This window comes from Hoplias malabaricus, chromosome 8, assembly GCF_029633855.1.
Source record: "Hoplias malabaricus isolate fHopMal1 chromosome 8, fHopMal1.hap1, whole genome shotgun sequence".
In the NCBI taxonomy this organism is placed as follows: Eukaryota; Metazoa; Chordata; class Actinopteri; order Characiformes; family Erythrinidae; genus Hoplias; species Hoplias malabaricus.
In genome coordinates this window covers 34,293,808-34,320,839 of record NC_089807.1, presented here as the reverse complement: position 1 = coordinate 34,320,839, position 27,032 = coordinate 34,293,808, and the positions used below count along the sequence as shown (strand labels likewise).

At 38.8% G+C, this 27,032-nt stretch overlaps 1 protein-coding gene across 2 annotated transcripts in view; it reads right to left on the bottom strand.

The window, feature by feature from the left end:
* The window catches only part of btaf1 (BTAF1 RNA polymerase II, B-TFIID transcription factor-associated), a 31,396-nt gene extending 4,581 nt beyond the window's left edge, over window positions 1–26,815 (bottom strand). The window contains exons 1-34 of one of the 2 annotated variants that reach the window (XM_066678849.1): window positions 26,754–26,815; window positions 23,567–23,690; window positions 23,045–23,159; window positions 21,672–21,818; window positions 21,159–21,358; window positions 20,094–20,227; window positions 19,836–19,965; window positions 19,673–19,741; window positions 19,352–19,441; window positions 18,930–19,025; window positions 16,723–16,899; window positions 16,289–16,429; window positions 15,779–15,903; window positions 15,362–15,482; window positions 14,997–15,101; window positions 14,711–14,860; window positions 13,238–13,380; window positions 12,967–13,141; window positions 12,522–12,725; window positions 10,696–11,128; window positions 10,142–10,326; window positions 9,897–10,044; window positions 9,688–9,797; window positions 9,321–9,522; window positions 7,198–7,346; window positions 6,474–6,626; window positions 3,251–3,372; window positions 2,374–2,541; window positions 2,186–2,263; window positions 1,979–2,108; window positions 1,591–1,732; window positions 1,250–1,380; window positions 1,039–1,161; window positions 46–198 (exon numbers count right to left, since the gene is read on the bottom strand). In XM_066678849.1, the coding sequence (XP_066534946.1) occupies window positions 46–198; window positions 1,039–1,161; window positions 1,250–1,380; window positions 1,591–1,732; window positions 1,979–2,108; window positions 2,186–2,263; window positions 2,374–2,541; window positions 3,251–3,372; window positions 6,474–6,626; window positions 7,198–7,346; window positions 9,321–9,522; window positions 9,688–9,797; window positions 9,897–10,044; window positions 10,142–10,326; window positions 10,696–11,128; window positions 12,522–12,725; window positions 12,967–13,141; window positions 13,238–13,380; window positions 14,711–14,860; window positions 14,997–15,101; window positions 15,362–15,482; window positions 15,779–15,903; window positions 16,289–16,429; window positions 16,723–16,899; window positions 18,930–19,025; window positions 19,352–19,441; window positions 19,673–19,741; window positions 19,836–19,965; window positions 20,094–20,227; window positions 21,159–21,358; window positions 21,672–21,818; window positions 23,045–23,159; window positions 23,567–23,690; window positions 26,754–26,800 (4,920 nt within the window). In that variant the 5' untranslated portion in view covers window positions 26,801–26,815. The other variant, XM_066678850.1, reaches the window with a different exon arrangement.
* Window positions 26,816–27,032: the final 217 nt, after the last annotated feature.

Here is a 27,032-nt window from a genome sequence, read left to right as displayed (position 1 = left end):
GAGTCATTCCATGAGGGCTCCATAGCTGCTGCTCAGAATGGTTACCTGTTTGAGAGCGGAAAGTTTGGGTGCATGCTGGATATCCCGAAGGCTGGAGTGCTGGGAGGCTAGCTGTTCGCTTATGCGCTTGTGTTCTGGATGCTGAGGAGTCAGGACCAGCGCTGGGTGGTTACACAGCTTTCTCAGGTACTGCAGAGCCTATAACACACAAATATATACTCAGTATTATTGGTGCCAATAATTGCTTTCTAAGTCTTAGAAATGTAATTTGTTTTGCCTACGGTTCAAATATTTAGATACAAAAATGTTGCTTATAGTGCAAAGGCTGTCCATGATATGAATTTTTTTTAATATTTTACATATTGTACTTAGTGGGCGGCACGGTGGCGCAGCAGGTAGTGTCGCAGTCACACAGCTCCAGGGACCTGGAGGTTGTGGGTTCGATTCCCGCTCCGGGTGACTGTCTGTGAGGAGTTGGTGTGTTCTCCCCGTGTCCGCGTGGGTTTCCTCCGGGTGCTCCGGTTTCCTCCCACAGTCCAAAACACAAGTTGCAGGTGGATTGGCGACTCGAAAGTGTCCGTAGGTGTGAGTGAATGTGTGTGTCTGTGTTGCCCTGTGAAGGACTGGCGCCCCCTCCAGGGTGTATTCCCGCCTTGCGCCCAATGATTCCAGGTAGGCTCTGGACCCCCCGCGACCCTGAATTGGATAAGCGGTTACAGATAATGGATGGATGGATGGATATTGTACTTAGTGGGGAAGAAAAAAAAAATAATGAAAAAAACCTGTTTACTTGTCCAACCAAAAAGCCAATTATCTGAAATAACAATTTCCCCTTTTTCATTCAGTTGTGTTTATTTATAATGCTGAATAACTGGTTTTGTTCTCAAGAAGCTTTTGTCAGTGTAGATTTTTTTAAATAAATAAATATTGAGCTGCATTTTGTTTTCAAGCGTCAAATCATGATTTTGTTTTGTAGACTGAGGATGGTACAGGGATGCACACAAACTTCACTGGACTTTGACCAAAAAGGTGACTGACCTGGAAAACATGTCCTGTAGCCTTTAGTTTGGGTTTCTCCTCATCCTCTTGCACTGCAGTGGAGATGACATCATCCACGCTCACCTTTGCCCGAGACTTAGCAAAGTCTTCATACAACTGAATCTACATAGGTAGGGAGAGAAAGATAATGACTAATGGCTTCTAGAACAACAGTAGTCTTGAGCTAACAGTCAAGTTTTAAGGTGTGTACCTGTAGAGGACTCAGATTGCAGTAGTAGTCTTGTATAATCTTAGGAGGCAGATCTTGGAGCACATCCTCCTTCATTCTCCTCAACAGAAACGGTAGTACTTGTCGATGTAGAGCCTCCATAGCCAACACCCCTAGAAACGAAACATCGAGTCAAACATGATTCAGCAAAACTAATACCCAGAAATGTCCCATACTCATCCATTAGAAAAATTAAGAAACAAAGGCTAAACATAGGCGCGGCCTAATGGAAATTTTATTCTCATTCAATTCTTTAACTGAAGGAAAAGAAAGGAGGATTCATCTCGTTTCCAAATACAAGGAAACAGCCATGACAACCGTACCTGCTTCCTGCTCTCGGGAGGAGCTCTTAGCGTCTCGGCTGGCAAGGATAGGCTTCCCGTATCGGGCGGCAAACTGGCGCTCTGTGCCCAGAAAGCCTGGCATCAGGAAGTCAAAGAGAGACCACAACTCGAGCACATTATTCTAGAAAAAGAGGGGAAATTAAGATTAAAAGATATGTAGTTTAATTAAAAAACCCAAAACAAAAGCATTAAGTGAATCAAAACGGAAATTGCTTTCTTTACAAAAGTAAATGCACAAATAAAAAAATAAATAAATAAATAAAAAAAATTACTTTACCAAAAAAATCTCCTTTATATTTTCCACTTACAATAAAAAGAACCCACAACAAAATCCCAAAGCAATTAATAGCAGGAGTTCCAGGCTCACCTGAATAGGCGTTCCTGATAAGATAACTCTGTAGTTGGCAGCCAGCTGCTTGATAGCCTTGGAGAGTTTGGTTTTTCCATTTTTAATAATGTGACCCTCATCAAGAATGCAGTAATTGAATTTTATATTTCTGTTAGAATGAGAGATCAGACTTTAACATCTTAAATGTGTCAAAAAAATAAAATAAAAAAATAAATAGATTTTTACCTAAAAAAGTCAATGTCATTGCGCACGACATCATATGAGGCAACTACGAGGTTATGCTTTTTCACTTGGTGCTGTAATCTTAACAGAAAGAAAAGCTGAACTGTCATCAGGTACGTCAACATGCAAGATACAAAATTGCTACATTTTTGATAAACTCCTATAAATATAAGGTCAATAGTAACACTCACCGAGCTCTCTCTGTAGGGGGACCTGTATAGTGCAGAGGGTTCAAGTACTCCTTATTACAGAACTTGCCCACTTCATCCACCCAGTGGCCTGTTAGAGTAGGTGGGCACACTACTATGGAGGGCATAGGACAACAGTCTGCAGCCTTGGTCTTGGCATACTCTTGCATCCTGAACACAAGAGACACCCAAAAAAAATTCATAAAATATATACATTTTAACCCAACGTGGGTTTGCAGGAGGAGGAAAGCCTTACTGTAAGACATCATTATTCATTCATTATCTGTAAGCGCTTATCCAGTTCAGAGTCGCGATGTGTCCAGAGCCTACCTGGAATCATTGGGCGCAAGGCAGGAATACACCCTGGAGGGGGCGCCAGTCCATCACAGGGCAACACAGACACCCCTACGGACACTTTTGAGACCATCATCATCATCATCATCATCATGTACTGCAGAAATAAATGGCTTCCAGAACCGTACCTTTCTACTGCTTAGTTTCATTTGTTACAGACTGGGACTTGAACTGGATGTGGAGACAAAACTAATCAAAGAACCCATCAACTTTAAGTTGCACCTACTGTGGCTAATCTAGAAAAGCACTGGCAAACAAATGGGTTACTGAGGTAGATGCACATGAGCCCGAGGTCACATCGCTCAATACCAAGCATCAGTATGGAGAAAAAAAATTGGTGCCTCTGGAATGATCAAGCACAACCAAATTTATTTGTGACCCACAACTAATTATGCAGACAAGATGAGGATGAAACAACGGAAAGTACACATTTTCCATCTTTAACGTGATGCCTCCAAACGAAAGCGTACTAGCTACATGAGTAATTTAAAATCAAGCATGGTATACACAGCATTTATAAGCATACCTGAGGTAGTGGTCTCCAGCTAGAATGCAGATGGACTGCAGAGTTTTGCCCAAACCCATGTCATCACACAAGATCCCATGCAGTTTATACTTATTCAAGAATGCCAACCAGTTTACTCCATCCTATAAGACAGAAATGGATACAATATAACAGAGCCATTGTGAAAAAATTTCTTTATGCCACACTGCAGTACCGCTGGCACAATCTTCTTAAAAACTGCAAAAATATGTAATGTTGTCTTTTCACAAAAAAAGCTGCAATAAAAGATTTTGCATGTTTTTAATTGTTCATTCATATATTGTCTGTAAGTGCTTATCCAGTTCAGGCTCGCGTTGAGTCCAGAGCCTACCTGAAATCATTGGGCGCAAGGCAGGGAACACACCCTGGAGGGGGCGCCAGTCCTTCACAAGGTGACACACTCATACAGTCACACCTATGGACACTTACAAGTTGCCAATCCACCTACCAACATTTGTTTTTGGACTGTGGGAGGAAACTGGAGCACCCAAAGGAAACCCACGCGGACACATGGAGAACACACCAATCTCCTCACAGACTGTCACCTGGAGCGGGACCCGAACCCACAACCTCCAGGTCCATGGAGCTGTGTGACTGCGACACTACCTGCTGCGCCATGCTGTAAGAATGCTAATTCATGGGAGTGAATTAGCATTCTTACAAACATTTAGACATTTACAGTGAACCATCACAGGACCCTTCCAAACAATTTTCCCCTGCTTACTCACTGTACAATAGGCTGGGGTATTACTACTAAACCACTTTAGTTCAGAGGCGGCTGGTTCTCTCTAGATCTGACTCCATACCAGCAGGTAACAAGCATGGCATGTGCTCTGCTTCTTGGCATACAATCTAACTGATCCAAATGTAATTTGTTGTTGTCAGCAAACACCCTCTGGCCCTCATTCATTTTCTGCCAAACTTACAAATTGCATTTCTGCTTAAAAGTGAGGATGAGGACGAGAAAAAGTGCTGTGTGGCCAGTGCTTTAATTAAAATGCACAGAAAGCAGACAAAGGCAATACTTCATCCAGCACTCAGAGTGTGTCACAACAGGGGAGGAGTATTCTGCACACCAGCCAGAAGACACAAAGGCAGGTTTAATCAGCAAAACCCATATTAAATTCACAACGGAACATAGAACACATCAGGGAGACCTATTATAAAAAGGGTTTTTTTTCCCTTTTACAAACTTGATGGCAGCAACACATCTTAAAAAAACAAGTTGGGACAGGGATAACAAAAGGCTGAAAAATTGAGTGTTACTTAAAAAAAATAAATTTAATTAAAAGACCCAGGACTGATGAGCAGCTAGAATCCTACATCAGACATGAACAATATTCCTCACCCAAAACTGCAGCAACTGAACTCCTCACTTCCCAGATGTTTAAATAAGGGGTTGATGATGCAGAGTGGTAGACCAATGCCCCTGTCCCAACTTTGAGAAGCATTGCTGTCATTAAGTTTGTAAATTAGTTAATATTTTTCATAAAATGTTAAAAAGTCTCACTTCCAACATCTGAGATTTTTTTTTTCCCCCACAAAAAAAAACAAAAAAAAAAAAACCACCCCACACATGGGTCTGAGATTCCCAAATTATTGCATTCTGTTATCCTTTCCATTTAACAGTGTCCTGTTTTGAAATTAGGATTTTATTAATTATACCAAGTTTTAGGCTTAAAATGATACCCTGGAAATTATTCATGAATGTATCTGCAGGTATGGGGACATACAATTTAAAACTTAAGACCGTTTTAATACCACTCAAGACAAAATTAAGACCATATTTGCAAATAGCAAAACACCAATGCTGTGTTTACTGATTTTACTGTACGTATGTGATTCCTGTATTTTCTGATGGACCAATATTTCAAACCAGGAGCGACTCTGGGATCACACCTTTAGGGGCGCTGTGCACCCAATGAGACCCAATGAGTGTGTCACATCAGAAAATAGTGATTTAGATTCAAATAAGACAAATGCATTTTAAAATGTTATGAATATTAGGAAGGTAATTTACAGATTCTGAGAACGAGACTCTCAAACAGTTACTCAAAGGTGACTTTCATTTAAAACAACTTAGCAGTTAAAAAGATTTGAATATATAGATAATGAATGAATGAATGAAAGATTTAACTCTAGTGCACAGAAATAATCAATTATCTCCCACAGTAGCAGCTGTATTCAATATTATCTGGTATAATATTTTAAAATAAATGAATACAGGAATCACTGATAAATAAAAATAATAAATTTCTCTTTATATGTCAGTTTACAGGATACTCAAAATCACTTTACATGTATAAAAACCAAAATCTGAATTTGATAAATCATGCAGTCAACTCTTGTCTGTCTTCACACTCTCACATGTCTGGAGCTGTGCATCATCTCATTATACTGTATCTTCTAACAAAATATCTTAAAGAGTGCTCTGCGATTCGGTGCAGTAAATGACTAATGCATTGGTGCTGTACTTACTGGGGCCACACAGACAAAGTGGATCATACTGCTTGCAAGCTTTATGTTCCTTAAAAATTATATGATTAAATATATATGTTTTTAATACTTTCAGCTTAAAGACAAATCTTTATAATAATAAATAAATAAATTAAAAATAAAATAAAAAAATAATAATAATAAAAAAGACTTTTTAACTCTTATTTTAAGGGGGGGGGGGGGTCTGGAAATCAATTTAAGGGTAACTGAGCAACCCTAAAAAGACGCTAGACACCTCTATTCAAACGAACTTTATGATGATTTCCTTGAACCTGGCTTAGCCATGATGAAAAATTTGGGTTATGCAACCAGTTTTTGTTCAATTCACACTCTCCCATACCTAGAGTGTTGTCTCCGCTGGCTAACAGTAAGATGTGAATATACCTGAAAATGGCACCCTTCTGAGCCATAAATAATGCTGTTGGGTCTGTTTATTTTAGTCTGCCATTAAAACAGTTAACCAACCTGCATACAAAATCTGGAAACTGAAATTCAGTGTGTGAAAAACAAAATTGTGTTTACTGCAATGGCATTTTAAAGATGGATTTTTTTAATAGATAAAAAGTCCTAAGCCTTAGATTTGTTTAACAGTCTGATTTCAGTATAAATGCAGAAAGGTCATGCATGCTACTTAAGCAGCACACAGTTTTTAGATGATTCATTAGACAAAGATCTGTAATGGAAAGCAAACATCCAGGAAAATACATGCCTGCTGGTATTTCCTAAGCTCTGCCTTAATGGGCACAGGGATCCTGTAGTTCTCCAACTTTCTGCCATCGAGTAGCTGCTCCAGGAAATGACGCTCTCTTGCCTTCTGACGAATGAGATCATCGGACATGCTGGGTGGGTCAGGAATGCCAGCCTACAAATGATATTGGAACAAAGACACTTTTAGAAAGGGATCAAAACTACAGCAGCCTCTTAAAACTATAAGACAAAAACAATTTTCCATTTGCTTTCTTTGAACTGTAAAACATTGAGTACAAGTCATAGCAACTTGTATATAACGATCTAATGTGGGAAAGGCTAAGGCCCCTTGAAGTCTGAAAATCAGAAAAATGTCTCAAGTCACTTTACTTAAAGGTAAACCCTTTTCCATGGATTATAGCCTTAACATAAACTGTCCAAAAATACACTTCATGTATATGATTTCAAACCCTGCTCCAAAACACAACTGATTCAACACCACATGTTTTACCCAAAGGTTATTCAATACAATCTTATGGGGAAATAATCCTCTCTTTCAAAAGAAATTTCAAAGATCTTAAGTGGAGCAGGGTGGCATTTTCAGATTTAATAAGTACAAAAATCTGAATCAGAGGAAATATTTTCTCAAGGTATAATATCCATGTTCCCTATTAGAATATTCAACACAGTACTTCCTCTTATCCAATGACCTATCACACACAGATCGGCAAGTGAGCATCACTAACCTCCAGAGGGAGCAAGCGTATGAGGGTAGCAAAGCACTGTGTAGCCATGAATCGCACACTGTCACTGGGGTCACTCATTCGGCCAAGCACTGGAACCACAAGCAGAACGATATAGGGTACAATGTCCACATCCAGCTGCTCCATCACACCTGAGTGTAACAAGTGAAGGACTAACAGCATGTGGGATTTATGGTAGCACTGAAACAAAAAGCTTCAACCGTTAACTAGAAAACTGCCTCTGGTAGAGATATGTTCCCTTACTGACTGACTCCTCAAGTTGAAACGCTCATGCGTGAATAGGAAGGTCATTTCACCGTCTGTTGTTAGTTCAGCCATATTTCACATAGCACTTTTCCACCAACAAGGAACCAGAATGGTTCTAGTTTGTGAAATTAATTTGTAACCATTCTGCATGTTTCCTCGACCTAAATTGGTTTGTGAACCAGAAAAATTTGGAACCAAAGAACAGTAGGTTTTTCAGTGCAGTGACTTAGGCTGTGTTGACATTCAGTAACTTGAGAAAATGCTCAGCCTCAAATACAGCAGTATCGCCTAGTGGCGCAGGATGAGGTCATTTATTTCCTATTATTTATTTATATGAAACTTTGTAAAACAGGATCATGCTCTTTGTTAGTTACAGTACTCTGCTGTTCACAATCAGCAGGATGGCTCAGAATACATAATACATGTATTATTATATCTCACAGAGAGGAGGACTGTCTTTGTCTGAAATATTGTAAAGGGATATGGTGGGGAGACGTTTTTTTGGCGTTAGTGTTTATGACACTCCATATAGCTGCACACACGTGCTTTACTCAAACAAGTTACATTGAAATAAATAAGTAATTATAACTCTTAAAAGTTCTTGGTCTTTTTTATTTTTTGGTAGATGGTAGATCTAGTATTAAAACACTGACTCTGGTGTTATGTTATGAACTGTGTGCTCCTTTTTTTATTTCTGCATAACAAAATCACATAAAAACCACATGTAAACCAAGACATTGATGATGATACTAGTGCTGGTCAATATGAGCGCAAATCAAGATCACAATTAATGAACAATTATTTTGTTTTTGTATTTTTGACCCTCAGTTCAGTGATGAGGCTTGTACTGTAAAAATGTTCCAGTTTTGAAGATGGGATATTTTTTCTAATGTCGCTGGGAGCTTGTTCCTCTCTTGTTTTTTGAGCACTGTTTATATTTGGTGTGTGATTGTGCTTTGTGATCGGTTGCTGAAACAGCACTTCCAAACCACAGATGCTGCGCTTGTCTTTGGTACAGGCGGTTTAAGCTGCTTCCATGTGGCAGAACCACATTATTACTTGGTAGCATGGTTTTATAGGGTCAGTACATGATCACACAGTGGGGACATAACAGAATTTAAAAAAAAAAAAAAAAAAAATTATATATATATATATATATATATATATATAGACAATATTGTTGATTAGAAGTTCTGAATGTCGATTTCTATTAATTTTCAATTAATTGCCCAGCCAAAGCTTCTCCTGACCTTCCAATAACATTTTGGGCTTTCCTGTTTTTGAAATGCCAGAAAATACATCTATGAAAATGGCAGTAAGGCTAATGGTGGTCCGGCTAAACTAGGCTTGCTAGTTTTTCTTTTTTGGCTCAGCTTTGCCCGTCTTGACGGTTCACGTTCATAACAGTAAGTTTCCTGTATCTGTCTTTAATGTGGATGAGTGTGTCTCTCGCACGTTGATATGTTTATGCATGTTTTCTCCTTCACCAACAACATAACCATATTTGGGAGGTGACTCATTGTTTCATAACAGGAAAACACACAATAATAAATCATTTCATTTTTCTTGGGAGGACAGCAAACTCAATAAGTACATTATTAGTATGAAAAGGTGAAAAAGCCAGACATTTTTACTGCTGTGCCGAGAGATTAGCCTTTATACACCTTTATAGAGCACTTTGTAGGTCATGATACAAGCTTCACATATTAAACTGCCTCGTAACATGAACATAGCCTACATTGCCCAAAGGAGGCAAAGTTTCCATTCTGGGGGGCATTGCATTGCATTACTACAGTGTAAAAATGTATGTATATGAAAGAGGAACAGGAAATATAAGTAAAGCCCATTGTAAAGGATACAAGCCAAAGCCTCAATGGCTCCTTCCTGTTTGGTGCTGTCATCAATGGCCCCCAACCACGGCAGTACCCTCTCCAGAAAAACATTCATGCTTTCCATGGTGGAGATTTTGCTGAGCACACCTACGCAACGAGCAGCCATGTGGCGCACAGCTGTATATGGGTGCCTGAGACAGGTGCACAGCAGAGGCAGCTGCTCCAAAAGCTACAGAAAGACAGAATGAGCAATAAGCAGTTTAAAAGACTTCTGATACCATGTCTAATTAAGTACTCAAAACCATCCAGTGATCAATATTTTTAAACTGTAATCCAAACAGGAGTCAGCACTGTGCTGGGTGAGTTGGCTAATGTTATTTGTGCAGGTGTGTACCAGAGGTATTAACTCTTGAGTCATGGCTCCTGCAGTGACCTCCAAAACCTGCAGAGAGTTGACCAACTCCTGGGCTGCAGAGTCTCCCTTCTCCAAGAGCTGCCTGGAATCTGCCATTCAAAATGCAGAATATATTCATATTAGTTGGGTTAAATCAGGTTTATAAATTATCCATGACTTCCTCAACCCCCAAAAAGATGCTTGCTTACCCTGTGTCCCCACCACAGCTTTCAGTGGGCCAATCATAGATTCCCAAAGATAATGCAAAGCCTTAGTGAGTTCTGGCCCAAAGTGCCTAGCAATAGTCATAAGCGAGAACTCTGCCCCTCTCCTCTGAATAAGAATGGGCTTTTTACTCTAACGAAAAACAAAAATCCAGTTACAGAACACCATTAAAACTGTATTTAAATAATTTTTTCAGCTTAACCTGAAAAATAAATAAATAAAATCTAACCTCATCTGTTTCCATGGAGACAAAGCTGCCTGGGGGCAGGTCATTAGGTGGTGCTTTAGACAGTTTAGGTGTGGGTCCCCTCTTGCTGGTGATGGCAAAAGCAGCTCTCTGATGACGGTAAAGAGTGATGATGCCTTTTGTCTTATTCACAATGTGGTGCATACCATCTTTTTCTGACATGTTGCCTGAAGAGAGCAAAACAAAACATTAGAAATGATAAGAAAATAAGAACTTATCCAACTTCGATTAAATCAAAAGAGGTATGCATACGCGCCATTGCACCTTCAAACTATCCACTATAGCTTAGCAGTAGACCAAACTCAGGGCAATATTAGACCAAATTTAACACAAATTATAGCTTTAGCACTTAAGTTACTATAATAACAATAATAATTATAATCTACATAATTCGAGAAACAACCTTGTGCATATAAGACCATGCTGCTCAGTTTGGATGTTTCCACCCTTCCGCGTACTTGAACACTAAATGGCTTCCACTTGTGGAGAAACAGACTACTTAACCTGCAATACAGATATTTATAAAATGCTCTCACCTTTCCCACTCTCTTGTGTTGTTGGGATGGGTGGCTGAACAGGGCAGGCTGCACTGGGAGTGAGCATGAGATCTACACATACTGAGCTGCAAAGATTTTTCACAATCTTAGAGTTGGGACATGGGGTGCGGCCTGCGCACAACTGCAGGAGCCGGGCAATTTTGGAAGCTGCATAACCTTGTACAAGGGTGTTCTCTTCCTTCTTTACAGCTTCCATAAGTGGCCGCACTAGTGGGTTCAGTTTGTCCGGGAGAGACCCCAGGCTCACCACAGCACAGGCTGTGAAGGTGTGTACACGCATATGTAGCTGCTGCCACTCAGCGCTAGTCTCAGACACAGTGGAGCAGGCCTGCTGCCGCTTACTGTCCAGTGGCTGGAACTGCCGAGACTTCAGGTTCAGAGAGGCAGTGGCATCAGTGAAGATGGTGGTCACCTGAAAGGGAAATAAGAGCTGAGAGTTAAGAGAAACATTAAATCTCTTCTCTTTTAGCAGCAATAAAGCTGGAACAAAACTGCAAACAGAATGAAGGCTGTAGCATTCTCCACAAGCACAGACATCTCTGTTGCTACACATGATGGTGGCAAAGATTTCAGTTGTGATCAAACAAGAGCCCCCTCATTTAGTCTCTGACACAATCTCAGTGTTAACTAAGTGCTAAGACACAGGAAACTAAAGTAGCTCAGAACAAAAACAGAGCTTGTTTGTGCCTGTCTGCTAGCTGAGTCTGCACTTTGTGCTTTAGCATTGGCAGAGCTGTTTCAATGCAAACAAACTAGCATTTTTGATATTTTTAACTATACATGCCAAATAAATTAACATTTTCAGCACCAAATACAAGGATGTTACATTAGGACATCACAGAAGAGATTGATATATTCCTAAGGGCAATACAGTATGTATGACTGTAAAACTAGCATCTTATCATACTTTTGCTAGTCATGCATGCAGTGCTAACATGTACAACCTGTTTCTGTGTATTTTGTTATTGAAACCATCTAATGCATCAACACTTATTGTGCTCCCATGTAGGCACATGTCTGCTTATAGTGGCCACTTCAGACAATCTGTGTTTTAAGATGGTATAGAACTTGCTGTATAAATTATTAAAAATGTGGTCTCGTATGTAAGCACAAACTCATGGTTTCTGGAACTTTGTTGATGTGTACGTCATACAAATATACTCATTTTACGATAAATTTAAATTTCTGAAAATTTTAAAGTTGACATTTCATACAAAGAGTCTTAAAGGGAACATCTACAATAGTGGAGAGCTGCAGTTCTCTCGGCTTTGTTTATATTTAGAAGCTCAGTATCTTTTAAGGTGGAACTGTTTATTTGAGGAGAAAAATAACATGTTTTTAACGTGGCTTTGTTTAAATATATGTCTTGTTTTATTAACTGTTACCACTGCAACTCATGAATAAACTGAGTTGTTTAGTTTTGTAGCTAGTAGTTTTTGTAGTTAGTATTTACTCTCCTGAATTTCGAGGGGAATCCCATGTATATAATCTGAAACAGCAAAAATAATCCATCTATAAAGCAGGAATAAAGTGCAAATTTGGAGGGCTCTTTGACATTCTCTGCCTTGAGTAGAGAGGAAACCTAGCATGTCTTAACCAGCCACTTCCCCCCCACCCCCCAAACACAAATTTACTAATGCTGGGGTTTTGTAAAAACATTAGAACAGTTTCTAGCATGCACACAGACTGGAGATCAGCTAATGGTGAGAAAACATCTTCTGCATTTTATATAAAAAGTGTTTATTACAATCATGTATGTCCCCTTTAAGGCTATAATCACTGACAAAAGCTTTGCAGGCACTGACCAGTTCATTGGCCTGATCAATGGTGAAGACGCTGCAGTTTATTCGATCCTTGACCTCAATGTGGGCATCAGCCAGTAGGCTGATGAGCTGCTTGCACTCATTCTGCATCCGTGTGAAGGGGATGGCAATTTCATCATAATACAACTGCTCTGATAGGATAGCCAACAGCCGAGGCTGGACCACACTGGACACAATTTCACACTCCTAAAGACATAAGTTTGAGAAAAGAAACATGCAAAACTTTTAAAATATGATTCACTGTTGTTATTCATATACACAGACATGCATGTTTATTGTAAACATGTGTTTACAAAGGCTTTGCACACCATTGGCCAATACAGCTGGGCCTAAAGCATCAGATTTGTGTTTAAAGCAAACTGCAGTCATAGACTTTTGTCTAGACCATGTCTGACTCAGCCATCACACCCCACGCTCTCCTACTCGCCTTCTGTAATGATGCCCACTCACAAAGCACCATGGCCACAGCAATGCGCTGTAGAGCTGACTTCGAGTTGAGGTGGAAGAGAAGTAGCTGAGCAAGGGACTCCGCTGGGCGGATTTCCTGAGTGGAGCTATTTAACCTTGGGTCACAGATACAGCTGCACAGTGCCCCCAAAAGCCTGCAAGCAGATATGACAGCTATATTAATAAAATTAGCATTAAAAAGGCAGAGAAGGAAAAAAGAAAAAAATATATATATATTGGAATATACAAACTTTGCAGCCATGAGTCGAGCACGTGTCACTACATAATCTCTCGTTGCCTGGTCTTCAGTGATTGTGTCACTTCCACCAATGTATTCCTGCACTGCCTCCTTCACCTGCACGCCAACCTGTCGAGGCTTTCCACTTGCCTTTTCCTGAAGCAAGATAAATTAATCACCAGTTCAAGTCACACATACCATGCTGTTGGTTGCAGTCTAATGAACTCAAGTAGTATTTAGAGAGAATATTAATTTCTATTTGGATAGGAATTTTACATCACAAAGTAGGCTAATGCAGTTACTACCAATGTTTCTAAAGACTCTTTCACACATGAATTCCAGAGAATCTCCGGAGTATAGGGTTTGGAGATGTCTGGAGGTTCACACATGCAGAGCACAGCTGGAGACTTTCCGTGTCAGGCGTAGTCCAATAGCAGGAAATAAAACACATTTAGGCGTGGTGCAGAGCCTGGGCTGCGTGTGGAAGATGCCATTCTCACATATGCCGACTCTGACTTAACACAGTTTTTACTAGGATGTGAGGAGGAAAAAGTCTGGGTGAAACCCAGGACATATGTCACAGGTGGTAGAGTTCACACATACAGCCTCTTACGGTAAACTCTGGAACATTTCTAGATTACCATGCATGTGTAAATGGGGCTTAAGTGATTTTAGTTCCATTCAATCCATTCATGAAAATAAGCATTTCATACCACATGATTCTGTGTCTGTAAAGACTGACTTGCTGATGTACACTCTAAATATCAGCTCCATTTTATCAGCTCAGTTTTTGTTAGTCTCATTTGTGCATGTTCTTCAGTGGAAGGACCACCACAGAGCAGGTATTACCTCTGTGATGAAATGTTCCCAGTACTGCAGTGACACTGACATGGTGGTGGCTTGTTAATGTGGGTTTCCACTAATATGATTCAAACACAGCAGTGCTGCTGGAATGAGAATAGTGCCCCAATCAAAAATATCCAGCTAACAGTATCTTGTGAGCAACATCCTGTAACCACTGATAAAATAGAGAATGTCCAACAAACTTTGGAGTAACATCTAAGCTACTAAAGCTGATTTTCAATCTACAAGTTGGGCACAGTGTTTAAACTCCAGCATTACTGCTCTGTCTGATCCATGCATACCAGGGCAACAGTACTGATATAACTGACAATAGTACTGAGCAACCAACCCTAATAATTATTTCTAATTCTAATTAAGTACAAAATGAAAGGTGGCCGGAAAGAATGTAGAGCAATAGATGGAGCTGATCAATTGGACAATTAGTACAATCAGGTCATTTCAATGTTTTGGCTGATCTATTCACTCAAAGCACACTGGGATATAAATTGCTACATCAAATGTAGAAGCGAGCTGGATAGGTTTAATGAAATTTAAATTAAATATATGAATATGTCTGTGATGACACTAATTATATTGTGTTACATTATAAATGTTATATTATATACAATTATATTGACCTGACCTTGGAACGAGCCTTGACTTCTAGTAGCATGTTGAGATCAATGGGAATGTGAGGTGCTTGCATCATCAAACAGAGCCAGGCTCCCATCCATGGACAGCTGGCAGCTACCACATACTGATGGTGAGCCTGTCGTAACAGCTCACCCCACACCTGGGAAAAGGGATGAAGTTGATTAGATTGTTTTATTTTTATATATATATATATATATATATATATATATATATATATATATAAAAATAAGAGAGAGAGATTTTTTTTTCTCTTAAATAGGTGTTCTGACACAAACCTTCTGGATGAGGTCAAGTATCTCCTGGTTGCTCTCAAGAATGCAGGACTGAAAGATATGTCTGAGCATATCTTGCATAATGGGGTTCAACCACACGGCACAAGTCTGGAGGAGGCAAGACAGCCCAAAATGAACACTATAGAGAATATCATTTACAAGTCGAGGGGTTAGTAAAAGAAAAATTACTACAAGAATATTTTATGTCAAAATGAGATTCACGTTTCAGCTCATTTCAAGGAGAAGCAAGAGAATGACTGTCTACACTAAAGTAATTTTAGTTAATGATCTAATTAAAAATTCATACATTTTAAAGACCCATCTTCAAAGCTTCATTCTACATGCATCTGACTGTTGTAGATACCCACCTGGTCAGCTTTGGATAGCAGGGTGAAGAGGGTTTCTAAAGCAGCACGTCGAACAGATGCAATGGTGTGTCTCAAGAAGGGCCAGACTCGTGGAACAAGCACTGTTAGTGACTGCTGCATACTGGGAATAGGTAAAAAGAATGATAAAGAATTTAGTCACTGTATATAAATAAATATTGAAAAATATAATAACTAATATAAATCTGAGATAAATACTTAAGCAACGTGCAACCATAATTTTGCTTCTCCTTTCACCTGGGACAATTTTAATTAACAAATAAATTCAAACATTCACATTCAAACATCAAAAATGCTATAACCTAATACAAACTGGTCCAATTATACAGAAAACCATTCCAGCCAGATAAAATGGTCAGGGAACAAAAACCCACATTGCTTTTGACAGTGAGATCTCACCTGCACTGAAGCACCTGGGGGTAAGTGAGCAGAGACGACAGCAAAGTCATGATGCTGTTTGTAGAGGCTGTGAGGTCATCCAGCTCCAGCAGGGCATCCCACAAAGTGTTCACTATGAAAGGAACCTACACAAAATTTGAACAAAATATTAATATCAGTGTCATGTACAAATTTAATTAAAAAGTATTCTCAGGGCCAACGTGTTAACTAAACAAAACAGGTCTTTTTGGCATATAGCTGAGGTTATGGGTCAGCATTGCCATGTTCTTATGCTGAGTGGAAGCAGATTTGCAAGAGTTCAGTGTTTATGGAATTGCACAGCAAGGAAAAACAAAGTTTGCTATATTATAATTTAGGAGTCCAGAGAGAACCGACTGGGAACTCCCCCAAACTTAACAGCTTGGTGCATGAAACATCTTTACACAAGACACAAAATATTCAAAAAACTGGGGACAGAATGGTTTACAGTGTACAGGAAATGGTGCACCAAGAATGACAGAGTTTTCTGACCTTAGCAGGCTGCAGCTGTACCAGTCCCTCCACCACTGGTATAAGAGAAGCAGCTGCTACAGCACGCACATCATCATCCAGGTCTTGCAACCCCTCTGTTATAGCAGGGAGTACGCGAGGAAGTAGTTCTCCGATAAGGTCCTTAGAATCAACAAGATCAAATCTATTAGTCTAAAGAATTATCCATGTTGCTTTTTTATTTGTTAAATAAACAAGTTCTACAAATGAAAATAATAGGCAGCATTTAACAGCCACATATAGTGGTGTACAAACATAGAACTAGTAAGGAATTGATATCATATTTTATTCTATGTCCTAAATATTTAAATATGTGAAAACAAAGCCTTTAAATTTGCCTCATTTTATTTATATTTAATAAACACAATAACAAAGATTAACAGTATCAAAAGTACACGGACAAAAGTCTTTTGTACCTGTCTGACAGCAAGGGCATATTTAATCCCCAGTAGCCCTCCATGGCGAACTTCCCACTGATCCTCAGTGAGAAGCTTCAACAGAATATCCACTGTCCTCGTAACACCACCATCCGTCATATGTCTCAAAGCCACACCCAATGTCTGTGCACATGTCTCTCTGACCGGTGCAACAACCTGCAAATAAATGGTGAAATAAAGGAGACTAGTTTGAGATAGACACTACAACTACTCTGCCAACCAGTTCATCACCAATAATGAGAATTCACTTTTTAAATTTGCATCATAACACTCACAAAATATATATCAACATGGTGCAAGAGTCAGAACCTAGTTAATTAAAGATGGTATGCATGAGAACCTTAAATGAAAGCATAAAAATATTATACTCATGTTAAATGTATTCAGTGTACAGAAAATAGCAACATACAGACTCATACCAAAAAATTAGTATATCATGGAAAAGTTGATTAATTTCCATAATTCCATTCAAAAAGTTAAACTTTCATAGATTATAGACGCAGGGCCCACAATTTAAACGATTTCATGTACTTGTTCATTTTCACATAATTTGGGCTTGCAGCTCATAAAACCCACAAAAACAGGATTTCAAAAAAAATTTGAATATTGTGGAGAAATCAGTCCAAACTACTTCTCAGTTTTTGCAGAAAAAAAAATTAGGATCACATCAAATCAATCAAAATATGGTACTTTCAAAACGATATGTCAATCTTCAATACTTGGTATGGAATCCCCTTGATTTAATCACTACCTCAATGCGACGTGGCGAGTTATGGAAGGCAAGATTTCCTTGATGCTTGCGGTCAGCTCTTCTTTGTTGTTGGGTCTTGTGGCCGTCATTTTCCACTTGGGAATACCCCATAGATTCTCAGTGGGGTTTAGGTCCGGCGAGTTGGCTGGCCAGTCAATGATGGCATGGGCATCAAACCAGGCTTTGGTGCTTCTGGTGGCATCGGCAGGGGCCAGGTCCTGCTGGAAGATGAAATCTGCATCTCCATACAGATCCTCATCAGAAGGATCATGAAGACCTCTAAAACATTCTGGTAGACTGCTCGGTGACCTTGGATTTAAGAAAGTAGGGTTTACCAACACCTGCACCAGACATTGCACCCCAAATCATGACGGACTGTGGATATTTCACACTGGACCTCAAGCAGTTTGGGTTCTGTCCCTCACCCGTCTTCCTGCAAACCCTTGTACCTTGATTCCCGAATGAAAAGCACACTTTAATAAGAAAAGAGGATCTTGGACCACTGGTCAACAGTCCAGCCCTTCTCTTTGGCCCAGTTAAGACAATTCCTACGTTGGCTCAGGTTCAGAAGTGGCTTGACATGAGGAACCCGATAGTTGTAGCCCATCTCCCGGATGCATCTGAGTGTGGTGGTTTTTGAAGCTGTGACTCCTGCTTCATTCCACTCTTTCTGGATCTCTGCCAGTTTCCTGAGTCTTCTCTTTTTGATAATCCACTGAAGCCCACAGTCATCTCTTTTGCTGTTGCATCTTCTCCTGCCACATTTTGTCCTTCCACTAGACTTTCCATTGATATTCTTGGACACGGCACTCTGAACAGCCAGCCTCCTTAGTTATGTACATGTGGCTTACCCATCCTATGGAGGGTATAAATGATGGTCTTCTGGACAGTTATGTCTGCAGGCTTCCCCATATTGAACTGAACTGAGACAACTGAACCAAACTGAAGCAATTTAATGACACCTGTGGAAACCTGTGCAGGTGTGTTGAGTTTAGCAGATGATTAGTGTGTCTCACTCAGTTTAAAACATTCATGCCCTGCAAAATTTGGGCTGATTTCTCCACAATATTCTAATTTTTCTGAAATCCTGTTTTCGTGGATTTTGTGAGCTGGAAGCCCAAATTATTTGAAAATAAACAAATAAATACTTGAAATCCTTTAAATTGTGGGCCCTGCATCTATAATCTATGAAAGTTTAACTTTTTTAATGGAATTACGGAAATTAATCAACTTTTCCCTGATATTCTAATTTTTTGCATTGGTCTGTATATAGTGCCAGGGTTTTAAAAAGTGCACCAAGTAATCTCATCCAAAGAATACAAATTAAACAGTCCTGCACATTACGAACACAAATATGCATGAAAACATGGCACAGCAATTAAAGCGAGCAAAAGAAATTTATCAGCTCAGCCGTTTTCTGCAACAGATGCCTTACCTCATCTGACACAAAGTCTCCAAAACGGTCCAGAGCAAAGACACATAAAAGCCTAATGACCAAATCCTCCAACCACTCCTGATGTTGCTGGGCCAACTATGAACAGATAAAGCATGGTTAAAGAATGATCACTCACTTGAAAATAATAGCAGAGATATAATATGACATTTAGGCAGGCAAACTTGAGAAATAAACAAGCCTAACGTACATATATATTTATATATTTTATATTTACACAGAGCTCCAATATTGATGCGTAAAAAGTTGTGACCACCCCCGCCCCCATTTATGATCTACATCAAAGTACGCAAAGAAAGAAAATGTAGGCCCACACTCAGCTTATGAGATAAGGACTATACATATCATAAAACTACTATGATAATGCAGTTTATACCAAAAGCCAATCACAAAAGTTGAGGTACCTGTTCTGCAGTACTGCCAACCAGCTTCCCTCCTCCTGCACCATGACACTTAAGCACCTCCCGCAAACCTGTGCCTGCACCGTGACGAATCTGCACCACACAATATAACTTTAGAAACCTTTTTTTTTATGATATGAACAATTGCAATCCATGTCTTATTACTTTTACTTTGTTCGTCAACAACCACAAAATTGTTTTTATATGCAGTCTAACCCCCCCCCCCCCCCAATTTAGTAAAACTGGTATAAATCTTACAATATGGCTCTAGTGGAGAGAAAGAAAAGACTAGGCTGACTGCCTTAATTTTAATCAATTTTGTACCTCCCAGGAGGGGTTGAACAAGTCATTGCAAAGCTCTTCACAGAAACTCTCCAGGGGCCACTCTTGGGTCTATATAACAGAAGAGAAATGTAAAACCAGACCATCTAATAAATACTTTTCATCAGTATGAAGCTACACAAACTTCAACAGCTTAATCATGTACCTCCTCAAGCAAGCTTGTGTTATCTGGAACGTTGTCAATTAAGACTTTGTCTTCTGTAGCCGGCTGGTCAATAACCACGTTTGTGGTTTTCCGTCGTTTCTCTTCAGGCTCTCCTTCAAAACTGTCATTGCTAAAGATAAAGAAAAACATTGGGGTCTGAAGACCTTACCCATTTACTGTATGAATTTCACACATTATATATGAATTATCTACAAATGTTCAGCTTTGCATCAGAGCACTGTATTAAAATAAAAATACCTCTTTTCATTGGGATCCAAATCTCTAGACCTCTGTTTTGCCACTAGCTTTGCCATCCTCTTAGCCTTGTTCTTTTGACGACTGCTCATGCCTGGCCGAAATTCTGAGTCTATCAACTCTGCTGCCTGCATAGGCTGCGGAAGAAATACAGCTTTACTTCTGGTCCTCACACTAATGCAATACACACATGATAAAGCACATCCCCAATCTCTGAGCTAGAAATAATCTGATGTTTGGGGAAAACATCTGTTATTTAGAAATGCAGATGGAAACATTTCATCCCCCCATACAAGGATGGTAAGCAGTGCATCAAAGGATGCACATCAGATGATCTTGAACAAAGCCGACAGCAGGACCATGCTGACCATCTAACAAAAAAAACTATTTATTTAAAAAACACCCTACTAAGGCAAGGAGGACAAAGAGTTAAAGATATATTAAAAGCCTAACTCCCAAATCGTAGGCTGTCATTTCTACTGATACAAAACCTTCTATGCATTGTCAAAGAATAAAAAGGAAAAAAAATGTTACCAATGCTGTCAGTTTCAGCACTGCAAAACTGAGCCTAAATTAAATTGTGCTACATATCAATATAAAGTCCATTTTAGTATTTCTTGAGCTGGATTAAATGTAACAAGTAAAAAAATTGAAATAATGATTTAAGACTGTATAATAATGAGATTTTGTAGTGTGATTATTAATGTGTTATTGCAGTTCATTAGATCCTTTTATTACATTAGACAGTTACATTGTAGCAGTGTCAGCACCAAGTTTTATATAGCATGATTTGAGAATTTTACAAAACAGAAAATAAACATAAGGTGGTCAGATTAAATGTTTTTCAGATTAAATGCAAACACTGTTTGCTGATTAAGCTGGTTTAGCTTATTGCACCCAAATGTAGATGTGTTTGCGCTGCTAAATTTCTTTTTCCTACCCATTTCACAGAGTATTGTATAAACCAACTCTTGACATCCAATATTTCTCCCAGTAAAATATATCCAGCTGAAACCAGGGCACAAGTGACTTAACAAGTGTAAAGTAGTTATGGAACCACAGCCTTACCGTGTGGTTGCGTGAGCCATGGTATGCAGGCCCCTTGACAACATGTACTCTGTTTGCATTGGAGGTACAGGTATAGTCCAGGTCTTCATCATTAAACAGCTCCTCTGTATCCATGCCAATAGCTGCACCCATATCCAAACCCAGTTTTTTCTGCAGAAGCTTCCTTTGTCGAGCCAGACGCTCCTTGGGGTCCACTTCACCTTTTTAGGGGAAGAAAACAGGAGGGCTATAATCCAAAAATCCCCTGAAGCTCAAAAATCTATAAGTGTGGCACTTGTTTTGTGCAGTACTTTGTCTGTCTGCCCTTGTGTTTGTGTTACACCATTGTCCCAGAGGAATGTTGTTTCGTTTCACTGTGTACTCAACGTTGAAATGACAATAAAGACTCTTGAATTTGCAATAGAAATAATTGTACAAACATTAGCTTAAGTCAATTATTGTGCTACAGATAATTACAACAAAAAAAACCCAGCAAAAACTAAGATCTGTTTGTGTGATTTATGCATAACCTACCTGACTTGTCATCCTGTAGTTCAAATTCAGCACCAGCAGATCCAAGCAGCGATGCCCCATGTTTGAGTAAGCGGGAAATATCAAATCTATAGAAACTCAGTCTGTCTGAAGAGTTGTCTTCTGGAGACATGTCCTCCACACAGGACTCTGAGCAGAAAAGTGAGAACATGCCTTCAACACAGGATGTCTCTCAAACTTGTTTGTTTCATTTTCTTATTTGTTTTAAAAACAACAAATGGAATACACTCTTCGCTGGCATTAGTACAGCAACAATGTCCCACATTGTGCATCTATTGTCTTTTTAGGAACCAGCAAAACAGTACTATATTGTTTGCTGTGGTTATAACCATTTCAAATCAAGGTGGAGTAAATTCACAAGTGACTACATACAACAATTGAGGACTTGTCACTTGTTTCCAGTCCCCCCATAAAGCACATTATAGTTTGTTTTATTTACATGTAATTTACTATACTAAAAACATTCTTGCCTTGGAAACTTTCATTAGCCCAGAGTGAAAGCAACACTCCAACTATCTTCTACAACACCTCACAGATACATTTCCTCTTGTGCATTGTGTATGTAGATAAAGGAAATCTATTACACTGACAATCGAATTTAGTGTTGTCAAATCACAAAGCACTTTCAAAAGTGGCTTGAGTGTTCAAATTAACTTAAACGTAAGGTGTCCTGGGCATGTTTACACATTGTCAAATAAAATACAAAACCTGATTCACTTACCAAGCAAGATGTAAAAGCTCTATCAATTAAAATGGTCAATAAATGTTACCAGGGTACAAAATTAACTGGTTAATATATTCTGTGGATAAACAATTGTCCAGAGAACTTTCAATCCATTGCAAACCATGATATACTATATATCACATCTATTACAGCAGTTTTAACCATATATAATTTGTTAAGCAAATTGCTGACATGAGAGGACACACTATAAGAAGCCCACGCAGGCTAATGGCAGCTTAAAATAAAAAATATATATATTTAAAAAAAACAAAAAAAAACACCCACCCCCTTTAACAATTCTGAAACTTGAGTTTTCACTTAGTTTCACTTCACAGTTTCAGTCTGGTACTGATCTCAAAGAGACTTTCACTATTTTCAGTCAGATTTGTGTGTCTTCCAAACAGCAGGAGTACAGCTGATAAACTTTTAACATGATTATAATTATTTCCTCTTAAAGCTTGGTTGTACTAATATCTGATGTGGTGAAATATTCTACTGCTCTGAACAAGTCAATCTCAAATGATGAGTGGAATTATTATTCGCCAGCTTCACAAAACGTTACCATCATAGTACTGCGTTTAAAATGGTTTATATTCAAATAAAGGTGGCAGCTAAAATAAAAGCAACTTACCTTCTTTTGGTTTGGGGGCTGGGTTCCATTCTGGAATATTCTTTACTATAGCTTCAACTGCCTGTCCAGCTGCAATCCTTGTGTCCCAGTTAGGACTCCTTAAATATATTAAAACCTACAGATAAGAGAAAAATAACAACTGAACTTTATGACAATTCACACTGTGTGCTAATTAAAATGTTACACATGGTTCACTCATTTTTATTTTTTTGAACAAGCAAAGAAAGGTTGGTTTACCACAGTTTTTCTGCTTAATTCACCACAACAATAGGTTATTAAACCTCTGTAAACTATAGATTAACAAGAAGCTTTCTGATTTCCCATTGTGCCTGTTGATAACACTATTAGTAAATGACACGATAGTTTACATTAAAACTGAAATTGACTGATCCCTTAGGCCAATTCAAATTCCAGGACAACTACCGTAGCTTATCCAAGAACATAATATGTAAAACAACATAACAGGCTAAGATGAGAGTTGACAGGGCTGGGGCTTTAGTTTGTATGAGTTAATAAGATCACCTTTGATATCAGGTTATTTAACTCATGAGGGTGGAGCTTGATAACATCTCCCAGCTGCTGTGCTGCAGCTTTTCTTGTCACAGGAGTTGTGCCAGTGTCCAGCAAGATGAAGAGACGCTCAAGTCTACAAACCCAAAACGAAAGATAGAACAGCTTATGAATAATTTGTGAAATAGAAATAGAAACAAGAATAAAATATGCTCTAAAGCTCTGAACGTTAGTCATCAACTACTAAACTTTCCAGTGTTACTTTCCGCTGTGTTTTCAACCTTTAATATTTATATTTATTATATTTATTAACTGGCTATGGAGCACCGGTAAATACTTAATTTAAACAATATTATAAGTGTAGACTGGTCAATATCTAAAACATGGTAATTTCTCATTAGGTCTGAGTAGTGATTTGGAGCAAAAACAAAACACAGGGTAATAATGCTGCGATGTCAAACTGAAATTGCCAGATTTGAAAAGCATGGGACAATTTTACTCTTGTAGGATACTTGAATTTTCTATTAAATCACATCACAAGGAAAGCAGGCTAATTTATGCATTTCATAAGAATTCAGTGTGTTAAAGCAAACCTGAGATTTACATTCCACTGTTTACTAGAAATAGTAAGCAACTGTTAGCAAGAAAATTGTATGTATTTATAAAAATAATACAATAAATAAATAATAAATCAAAATAAAAAGCAGACAAAATACAACCACAAAAATCCCCTTCTCTTGGTCCATAAATTGAAAGTGGGACTGTTTTTACCCAGAAATGAGTGTTAAGCTGTTACTGGTTGTTGTAATGGAAGCCAATGACTAAACAAAATGCTTTGATGTTTGTACCAAATGCAGTTTAAACAGTTAATCACCAGTCTCTATTTTAGAAAAAGCATCGTTATTGGCTTATGAATGCTGACAAGATCAACTGTTTAATTACTTAATGATATGGAAATGTTTTGATACATGGATTACTTCAGTATTTTATTCAGCAACATTCCTAAGAAAGAAAGGGAGTCTTTTGGAATATAAATGTGAAAATGTATTCACACCATTTTTAATTAAATTCAAATTTTTATGTAAAAAGACTTCACTCTTTTAAAAATAATATTTTCATTACTTTAGGGAAAATCATACCCCTGTGTATAAATTAGATTGAAGGTCTTTAAAAACATCATTTAGACTTACTCATACAGTAGTGGATAAACAACACTGTCACTTAGAGAAATGGCAATGGACATGATGGAAATCTGGTGACAATGTTCTGTTCTGGCTTGGGCTAATGACACTCATGCTGTGCTGTTATGGCTTTTACTAGTGCTGAGGATATTACACCTTGCATTGAACTACTAGACAGAAATTGATCAATTTTAGGAGCAGATTGCAGATCAGGGGCCTGCAGAGAAAGAAATATTTTCCTATAAATATGCCATTTCTTCTTTCACGTTGTCAACGAGGCTTTTTCAGGATACAAGATTACGGAAGATTATCATCCTCTCAATCGCAGTAAATTCTGAGCAATGATGCACTGCTTTTCAGAAAGCATTAGGGTGTTTATTTGTCACATTAATATCGTGGCGCATCATAAAGTGGAAGGTTAGGAGGTGCAGTGTGCCCCTCTTTGTGAATAAAAATAATGATTATGCAGCTTTCCTGCATTAGCTTACCACAAGGACAAAAAAAAAAACATCCTTAACCCAGGTAATCATACACACACACACACACAAACCCCCACACAATCACACCTGTATTGAAACTACACCTGTCAAATGCAATGTACACTACAACTCTTTGTGATAATACCTGAATAGTTTTTGAACAATGTGTCAGAGGATTTAGACTGTGTCTCAAATAGCTGATGAGCCCTTATGCAAATGCTCTATGGAGTATAAAAAAGAAAAAATAATAAAAATAATCTCCTACACTCAAATACTGCATTATGTGTGTATTCAGACATATACAGGTGCCGAGTTACGTGCTGGCTAACATTTAGAGCAATATGTGGGTGTAGAATGGTTTGATGACTTATGCAGTACATTACATATGGAGTAGGGAGCCATTTGAAACTGAGACTGAGTCTTAGTCTCCTAATCACTGTGATGGATGGATAAGGTGCAGCTAATCTTACCTTTAATAAATAAAAAAACACTCGGTGACAATGAACTGTAACATACAGATGAAGCAAATCAACATCCTGTTTGCTTGAGTTCACTTTTCCCAAAGCCTTCAGATCTCCAACCACATATGCACAGGGGCAATTTGACTCATTCTCTGCATCATATAACGTTTGTTGTGGGTACTTAATTCTACTTAGACATCATTAACTGCTACTACGGAAAGAGGCCTCACACTTGTTCACGTACAAAAGGTCCGTGTTAATACAATTATGCACATTCTGACATTTCTTTTTTGATATTCGCCTCTAATTCTGTCGTGGCAAAGGGTTAAGTTTACTGAAGTCACTTGAAAAACTGTCTGCAGATGTGGCCTTGTGTGAGATCCGGGCTAACCGCGTTAGCTCTTCTCTGGCGTGCTGCTGGGGATTATACTCCCACTTCAACTTTAGCATATAAGCTAACGGTACTTAACCCTATGCGAGCTTGAATTTGATGCTGCAATTTTACTTGAATACCCCGGTATACTTCACATGATGCAGCAGTTACATTCCAACTACAAGGCTGAAGATGGCTTTTACTCGGCAGCTTTGTGTTTAGTTTAATTTTTCATTCCACCTTAAACAGGCCACACTAACGTTAAAACCCTGCACCGCTTAAGGTGGAATCCTAATTAGAAGCTCGCGAATAAGTAGCCAAATTCTACTTCGTAACATTATTCACTCACGCATTTATGTTTACAGCCAAAAATAAGAGACACTCACCTCGAAACAGCCATGTTAGGGACTTAATCAGATTCGTGTCTACTGTGAATAGGGTGTTTACGTGGAGCTCTGAAGCCGGCTAGCGGAGCTGAGTGAGGCCCGACACGCCGCTCGACCCTCCGCAACGAGGCGCCGTCCGCCGTACTCTCACTTCATACCGGCCTCAAAAACAGCAACCTGCCCTTTATCAAATCACCCCGACCGCTCACAAACACGCGGACTCACTCTTATCACCCCCGGAGCTCGATTTAACCCTCTGCACTCTGCCCAAACAGGTATTTCAGCCGGATAAATAAAGAAAAGTAATTTTGTTGCTCACAAAAGAGAAGCCAGAAGGCTGGTTTTATACGAGGAGCCATCTTGCATTTATTCCTTCCTCCATGGCAGTCGTGGTCTGATTGGTTACATGGGCTTCGGGCGACCAATCACAACTCGGAGTTCAAGAGGAAGCAGGCGTCTGGATAAAAATAAAAATACAAATAGAAAAAAATATAATTAAAAAAACCCTCCGTGACAGGATCTCAGTACTGCATATCTGCAGTCCCCCGCGACAACTTCTCAATTTGTACGAAGACGTGGAACTTCACATTTTTAATGT